Source organism: Nicotiana tomentosiformis, chromosome 2 (genome assembly GCF_000390325.3).
Source record: "Nicotiana tomentosiformis chromosome 2, ASM39032v3, whole genome shotgun sequence".
Lineage (NCBI taxonomy): Eukaryota > Viridiplantae > Streptophyta > Magnoliopsida > Solanales > Solanaceae > Nicotiana > Nicotiana tomentosiformis.
This window is the reverse complement of record NC_090813.1, coordinates 87587938-87596974: the sequence shown is the minus strand read 5'-3', so window position 1 is coordinate 87596974 and position 9037 is coordinate 87587938. Positions and strand designations below refer to the sequence as shown.

Genomic DNA, 9037 nt, shown 5'->3' with positions numbered 1-9037 from the left:
GGTATTTATAGTTGAAAATAAGAAAAAGTGTAATTATAAAAAGTTTGGGGTTAAAACAAAATTTGGGGGGGTTAAATGGCTATTTTGCAAATAGCCAACAGCTATTTTGGCAGACCAAACGGCTAGTTTTTAAATAGCCAAACGGTCAATTTTTTTATTTATAAAAATTATCCGTTAGGCCCGTTTAGGACCGCTTGAACCGGCCCACTTCTGAGCCGGTTTCGGTCCTAAATGGTCCCGGTCTCGCGGGCCTCTCCTATGAGACCGGCCCACTACCCGGCTCACCACCCCACGGTCCCGGTCCTATCCGGTTAGGACCGTTTAGGCCCACCGCCCATGTGGGCTTGCGGTCCTGGGCCGATCCCGGTCCTAACCGGCCCACTAGCCACCCCACTAGCCACCCCTATGCTAGACACACTTCCTTTCAACATTAAAGCTAAATACTTAAGAAAAAGCTACTATCTACTTTCTGTCACAGCTTCTGGGTTGCATTTCTAAAGAGTAAATTCATCTGCTTTAATTTCTAGCTAGGTTCAAGGAAGATCTCTTGAACATATCATTAAAAAAACAGCTTACTATTTCGTACTGCTTTTAAAATGGCCTATTATTTATCGGTAGCTAAAAAGAAATGGAAAAGATGTTTGAAAATTTTAATCTTTTGACATTCAAAAATTGGCCTCCAATTAACTTTGTCTAAAGTAATCATGATCACCTTTTTATGTGATATGTAATGTTGAGATGTTGTGATTTGCTAAAAAAAATATTTAATGTCACCAACAAATTTCAACCAATATAAGAAAATAGATGAGTCATATATCCACTGCCAGCTTTTTCCTACTGGCCGTACGTGTAAAAGTTTTGTTGGTAATATCTGATATCTTAATTTGAGGATATTGATCTACTCATGAATGAGTCATGACTGACTCATCTGCATGTCTCTTCTAACAACATGATGTTTCTGGATGCATAAGTTGCAACTACCTCTCTTATTTCATTGTCCCGCAGCCCGAAATTCTCTTCTTTTTTGTTTATGCTAAAATACAAACAATAAAATATGAGCTTTGGCATAATATATAAGTAGTGTCTCAGTTATAATTAATTCTTCTTGCTCTACTTTAGGTTTTTGCAAATGAATGAATAATTGAAGTTCTCATTTAATTTCTTGCTCAGTAACCAAAAATAAATAATTGAAGTTCTCATGAAAATTAAACTTGCATAGATTTTGCCATCACTTGCACCAGAACTCATTCCCCTGTAGAGCAGGGCATGTTTGTCTCTTTTGCGGAGCCAAGCATGATTTAACCTTTAGATTTTGATATAGTTTTCCACTTAATAAAAATATGTACTGTGCATGAAGTACTTTGTAGGCTTCTGTCTCTGCACCAGTAAAAGATTCTGTTACTTTTCCTTTTATGAAATTGTTGAGCGTGCAATACTTTATCTGTATCTACGTACCCATCAGTGATAAAATGTGTTTTTTCTGCTCATTTTAACTGGAATTCATGGCTGAAGCATCTAACTGTACAATGTTAGTAGTTCTCTTATTGGGGCTCATGTTTGTGTATCAAAGAGAATACATAATGGAAGCTATAGAATGAGCAAAGTTTATGATTTATATTATAAGCAATGAACTACAGAAATTATTGTTTCCTTGGGTACCTTCTCTAGCGAGGAAAAATTATACAGGACAGCCCTTGGCTCTGTTGTAACGTTTTGAAGTGCATACTTGTAACAAATGAGTGAAAAATGTTTGGCAGGTGTTAAAAGAGATTTCAGACTTGTTTGGACACGATTTCTGATTCTTGTTTTCTTTTTCAACTTTCTATTTTCACACAGAGAGGAGTGTGTTAGGTGAATGGTATGTGTTGGGACATGGCCAATTAATGAGCTGGAGCTACTGTAACGTTGTTCTAACTTGGAATTCAACTATCTCCAGAGTTACTTTGGATGTCAGTTCTATATTTGGACGTTCATGAAGCTTCCACGAAATTTCGGAGGTAGGCAGGGCAGATGTAGTAATGCTCCACAGAAATTTTAGACGAATATGAATAGATCGATTTGCATTCATAATTGTAAGAGTACAAAGTTGTTCCAAAACATTAAAGGTCGAACCCACCTTATTCTAGATCCACTTTTGAGGTAGGTGAATTATGCAGGTAATTAAGATATCTTTGTTTAATACATCGTCTGATCTGTTAATAAAATATAGTCATGATATCTCATAAAGACTTTGTTTATTTGATTGTGATAGAGACATGATTCACTGCGGATTGTGAAAGTTACAATTGTTACAGATGTTTGTAGGCAAATAAGGGTTCATTAAATATTGCATCTAACAACTTGCCTGTTTGGTGGGGATATAAAGTATACGACGTGGTACGTAAAAATCATGCTCAAGCATTAATGACAAGGGGTTTGCAGCCTCCCGAAGAGTTTTACTTAAGTAGCTAGGCACAACGAGAACTTAAATCATCGTATGGTTGTTCATGATTCAAATATCTGTCCGCAACTAACTTGAGATTGAAGCTTTTTATTATTTTACATATAACGCATAACTTTTAGAAAATCAATTTCCTTTTTTTTTTTTTTTGTTATTAGAATTCGTAGTATGAATCCCAAAATTGACATTTCATGAAAATGATGCGCCATTATAGATAATATATGTATCATTGGAGAGGGTTATTATATTATCATGTGTCCTTTTCACGATTAAGGTTCGGAAACATAGGTCCACCAGTTGCCTACTTGCATGTTCCTTTTTGTACATCAAATTGCTTTAAAATGATTGAACCCGAATGGTCTTGTTTCATCGATTCTTCTGATGTTGAGTTCGTGCCTTCTGGTGCAACAACTTGTCATTTATTTTGCGGCTCTTTAATTCCGTGACATTTTTGGATTATTTTTCTGGTGTTAAGCCATATGCTTAGACATTAAAACCAAATTTGAAACCTGGTAGTTAACCAATAATATTACTTAGTTGCTTTTTGCATCTTTAGTTCTATAGTTAAGGAATTTTTTATTTTAATCATGGCCAATAAATCTAAGAATAACATGCCATATAATCATGAGGGAGAAATAAATAAACATTTGCAATTTTTCAACATTTCGGCTCCACTTTGTGTACCTTTTTTCCATTTCTAATACGAAACCAAATATAACAAAGGTGCTACAATATAATAGACCTAAAAATCGCATAGGCAAAAAGATACTACAAGTGGACCTTTTTCTGGTCAGTGAGGATACCAACTCTAAGATTACTTAAGAGGCTACGTACATAGCTTATTTTCATAAAATAACACAAGAAGATATCCCCTGAATATGCTCCTTGTGCATTTTAACCAGATGGTTTGCCTGATCAAGATCATTTCTGCCACGCCATTGAATTATTTACAGTAGTTGGGGGATGGTTCCTCGCTTATTCTTACTTACTAATATAGACTTCCATTGTCAATATGAATTCAAGAAGTTGCCACTTTAAGTCTCCTGCTCAACTCCTTCCTGCAAACACATACCGAATCAAATTAAGAACGCGTCCAGTATATATAAAAATCTTTCTATCTTTTAGAAAATTTTGGTACTGATGTTTACCTCATGAGTTGTCTGTCGAATGCCGATGTAGATAACATGCCTCTGTTTTCTTCAGCTCTCCTCATAAGGTAGTGCATAATCTGGTCTACAGGTCCAAATGGCAAATACTTGCTCACTTGAAATCCTGCATTTCTCAGGCCAAAAGAAAGTCCCTCTGCCATACCATATAGCTGAGCAAATTGGAGCTTTTGACTATCCTTGATTCCCAAATCTATTGCTTTAGTTGCAGCAAGTTTTCCTATTTATGACAAAAACACATTGTACTGGTTAGACAACACCTTTAAATAAAAGACACAACTAAAAGCCCAAACTTTTTCTGATTTTTACCTGACTCAATGTTATGAGTAGCAAGAACAACCGCTCCAGAGCCATTAGCAATCTCTTCAATCATAAACTCAGCGCAAGAATTGAAGCAAGCATGTGTTTGTTCAATGCTATCATGAATTGGAGATTGGAATCCTAATCGAGAAGCCAACTCTCTCTCACTACACATATAAGCACCCCTCACCAACTTAAATCCCATTGGAACTCCCATTTTCTCTGCAGCTTTTTTCGCTATCGCCATTCTTTCTTTCGCGTCTTTCAAGTAAGCTTGAATTGTTCCGAAAATCAAAGGGCCATCGTCTTTGTGGTACTTAATTGCTGCAGAATAAGCCATGTAATCAATTCCAGGTTGAATAGTTGTATCCTCGGCATCAATGAGTAAAGGAACGTCGTGTTCCAAGCATTTCTCGCAAATTTTCGTAAGTCTTTTGTGAGCTAATTGCAGATCACGCTCTTCCTCTACCGTTAGAGGCTCTGGTTTTTTCGAAGTATGATAAAGAGGGCTTGATTCGGCGAAAAGTGGAAGTGTCTTTTGCTTCCAAGGAAGATTGAATGAAGGATCTTTGTGTTCCCATCTCAGCAAATCACTCATTCTTTTGAGCAGCCGAGGTGTACAAATTGCAGTTATCTTCACCACCACAAAGCTAGTCTGTTTCATCATATATAATGGAGTAACTTTATTAGAGATCTTTCTTATTTCGTTGACAAAGTTTGATTATACATCCCATTTCATTTAGACAAAAACAAAAAGTCAGATCTTTATTGTTAATTGAAAGTAGATCCAAGAATTTTGGAAGAATCTGAAAGATTCTTTTAGTATAAAAGTGAATCTTTGAATTCCTTTTCGTTTATAAAAACATTCAAAAAAATATTAAATTATGTACAGAAGATCTTCCTTTTCAGGAATATTAGAATATTACTACTAAATTAGTTACCATTTCTCCTCAAATTTAAGAACACATTAGGTTAAAACCAGAAACAAGTTTCTTCCAAAAAGAATCTTTAGGATTTCGATCTTACCGAAGATTGTGGAAGTGACTTGGTTGATTCAATTGTCTGAATAAAGGCCTTCATACTCTGTTCACAACATTCATTGTGGGTGGCATGTTCCACCCCATAATCAAGCATGGCTTTTAAGCCGCCGTCCGATAGTTTGCTAACGGTCCTACGGACTTCCGTTAAGTCTTTTCCAGCACAAAAATGTTCATAAAATGTATTCTTAACAAACCCCAACATTACCTCCCTAAAAATAGGCATTTCCATGAGCTTAGAATTCATTACCCACATCCCCATATCAACCATTGGTTCAATCGCTGCCATCTGTAGCGTCAGCGATGATCTTATCAACTTTGAGGTAGGAACGCCGTAAAACAGCTCCTTAACATCGTCAAAATTGATAATGTTATTCTTGTCGGGAACTGTATTAATCTGTGGTACGGTGTCCACCAGATTTGGTGTCGTGACGGTGGTGGCGTTAAAATCGCCGGTGAAACTTAAAGGCGGGACGGCGGAAAGGGGAGACGGAGCTGAGTTTAAACGGCGGACATGAAATCCGAGGTTTTTGAGGAGTTTCGGACAAACAACCTTGTTGGCCATGCAACGGTGGGCGGCGGAATTTGTATTTGTGTGTGTTTATTTCTTTCTCTGTTTAATGAATGTGTAAAGTTTCTTAATATTGCATGGTATTTATAGAGGAGGAACAGTGAATATTTGGTCAAAGTGATAACTTAAAATACGGGTAATTTCTAGAATTTTTAAATCATGCTGAGTAGATGCTGTGTTGTGACTGACGATGTATCACTGTGGATAGTCAGTACCACCATTTGTATTTCACGGTTAAATTTTTATCTCTTAGCTGTTATTTGTTCCACTTGTCTTGAATTCCGCCTTTTTGTATTACATTTAATTATGATTGAATATTTCCTAGTTTCTTGGACACTTCTGATTATTGAGTTCGTGACCACTTTGTACTCCAACTTGTCTTTTTTGCTTTGCGGCTCTTTGCATACTTTTTGAATTAATTCTTTTTTTAAAGCCCTCTTGTTACAAAATTAATACAAACTTAGATTATTCTTCTATTGTTAAGCCCACTTGTTAGAATTAAAACTCACTTTTACTAGTTAGCCAATGATTTCACTTGATAATCTATTATTCATCACTTGAAATAAATAAAAAATGTGGTGTCAAAGAATCAGAATCTCCGCCTCAATATCAGATTCCAACAAGGGAATCTTTAGATCATTCATGGCTAGCAAATTTGATCAAATAGCCCATATTATCATATGGGAGCAATAAATAAATGTATGTAATTTTAATTAGGGGTGTACAAATAAAGTGATAAATTGCACCAACCCGATAATTCAAGTTAAACCGGAAAAAAAACCTGATTGTGATTTGGTGTTGGAAATAAAATCCGACCATAATTGGTTTGGTTTGGTTTTAACTAAAAAAAAGTCAAACCGAAACTAAACCAACACGACATTACATTTATACAATTTTTATAAATATTTTATACATATATATATTTATTGTAATATAATTTATAAATATTTCTTAAACGTGTTCACTGTTTTATTTTTAAACGTATTATTTAAAGTTTGGACTTGACATTCGTGAATGGTCCAATCAATTTTATAGCCCATAAAGGTAGTAAGTCATATAAAATTCAAATCAATATTAATGCTAATAAAAGAAATTCAATTCAATACTAGGAATGACAATAGTGTTGGATATCTATCTTTTAGTTTTGCATAGATTTATAATGAAAATGTATAACCTAGTTTATCTTTTTCTTTAGTACTTAGTTGTGTAATTAATACTAGTACTTATTAGTTGTACTTATTTTAGCATGACCTATATAGTATTTTTAGATTGTGTTGGTTTTTATTATGCTGTATTAATTAGTAATATTTTTTTTGTGCGACTTTATTATCTTTGTTATTAAATATTTTAGTATAATGTTATAACTCATCTCATATTATTATTTTATTTTCTTGAAAAATACATTATATAGTTGTATCCTACTGTGACTAAAATAAATATTTGGAGCACAAATTACATATTTTCTGTTATTACGACTTTACCGTAAAATATTCGAAAACCCGAAAAAAATAATGAAAAACCCGAGAAAAATCGAGATGAAAAACCCGACTTTATTGGTTTGATTTGGTTTATAAATTTAAAACCCCGACACCATTTGTTTGGTTTGTTAATTGAAAAATTTGAACCAACCCGACCTATGTACACCGCTAATTTTAATAATTTGGCGTGCACTACCTTGCAAAACATCAATTCCTTTTTATTAATTTGACCTTATTAAAAAATTTAATCTTTTTCCTCGTTAATCTTCAAAAAATATTACTTCTATTATACTAGGGATAAGAGGGAAAAGAAGTTAATTTTATTTTGACAATTTATTACCATAACAATAAAGGACAGGAGTATCTATTATCTTTTGGCATTGGTATCGAAAAGTAATCACCTAGCGTTGTACTGGAATTTAAATAACGATATTCAAAGTGTGTAATGAATTTTCTTCTTTGTTTAGCTTCAAGGTTTAAAGGATTTTCTAATTTGACGGATCAAAATTCCACTTTAGACCGTCTAACACGTGATTTAGATTCCATGGTAATTGGCTTTCCAAAACAGGGATTGTTGGGAAAGCACTCGCGATAGGCCGACGTGTATATTACGTGCCAAGTGTGAAAGTAGAATTTATCTAGCTAAATAAATGGTGCGTTACAGCCGTTACTATGTTTTGGAACAGCTTCGATTTGGTTGGTGTTTTCTTAGGCGTGACATTAGCATCTAAATTACTGTATTTCAGAAAAGGATAAAATTTGCTGTGTCAGCAGTGTGTCAGACTAGGTACCACTGCCACCTAATATGGAAGCATTCTATTCCCTTTTTTGCTTATTTTCCATTAGTATTTTTCGGTATTTAGATTAGGACCTTATTTTCCGTTCTTGGTTTTCGGTATTTAGATTAGGACAATTTCTTGCGCTCATATTCTTCTTTTAGCAGATCCTACTGATGTGACAGAGATTCGGAATCTTTGTAAATCAATTAGCACATCTTTTACATAGTTTAAATTAAAGTGTAATAATAGAACATTTTGAAATTCATAGTCAGAATTTATAACAAATGGTAAATAACTTTATAAATTAGGTAAATAAATCATAGGCATGAGAAGAAGTTTTTACGTCGTATGCTATTGGCACTTCTTAGAGTTAAAATTTCAAGATAAATTCTCTTAATTATTGTTTAATCAGTTCGTAGAGATAAATTAAAATTAATAAATCTACTGCATACATCGAACATATATGGGATTAAATGATAGCTTAAAATGATTGCTTTATAGGTCTGGCAATTTTCCTTATCTGGTCTAAGCCGTAAATAAAGAGATTGGTGATGTTTGATCAAGAGTTTTGCATATTGTACAGCTCATTTTAAAAAACAAAAATGCCGAGGAAGACTTTTTTGGTACATAATTACATTTTGCTATTTTTTTCCTTTCGTGGGCACAACAATGTATGGGTTCGTAGAGATGTGAATCCCCCGAACTCATATAGGGCCAACTTTTGAACCACTAATCAATGGCAAAAAATTGCCAGAAATAATCCCTACTCCATCAAAGGGTTCGTTCTTTAAATGATATGATAATGATTGATGCATGGTACCTAATAATTAACAGCTAAATAAACCTAAATACTTAATTCCATTTCTTTCTTAAAACTTTTATTTTAACATCTTTCATTTGTAATTGCTCGTGTATTACATGGGTTGATGACTACTTTTCTTAATATGCATGCTATATATATTAAAGGATGGTGTTTTTTCTTTACTCAACAAAGCTTATTTTTATTTTTATCTGGACATGTCAAGATGTAGAATCTGTCACGACCCAATTTCTGCTATAGGATGTGATGACGCCCAACGTTACCGCTGGGCAAGCTAACGGTGAACTAACCATGTGATTAGTTCTTTTAACATTTTAGAAATAGCTGATTTTTATTTTGTGCATAAATAGGAAGTAAAAGTTTAAATAAAATGAGAGATAAATAATTTTAAGAGCAAATGGGATGAGTAAATATCCAAAAATCATCATGTGCCTATGAGCATGATC

General features: G+C 34.0%; 1 protein-coding gene across 1 annotated transcript; it reads right to left on the bottom strand.

Moving 5' to 3' along the window:
- Positions 1 to 3093: 3093 nt before the first annotated feature.
- LOC104104845 (proline dehydrogenase 2, mitochondrial-like) lies at positions 3094 to 5583 on the bottom strand. Its single transcript, XM_009613030.4, has 4 exons — positions 4933 to 5583; positions 3916 to 4561; positions 3589 to 3826; positions 3094 to 3498 (listed from the first exon to the last, which is right to left on the bottom strand). Exons 1-4 carry the CDS (start codon positions 5506 to 5508, stop codon positions 3459 to 3461), a joined length of 1500 nt encoding a protein of 499 aa, XP_009611325.1. The 5' UTR covers positions 5509 to 5583; the 3' UTR covers positions 3094 to 3458.
- Positions 5584 to 9037: the final 3454 nt, after the last annotated feature.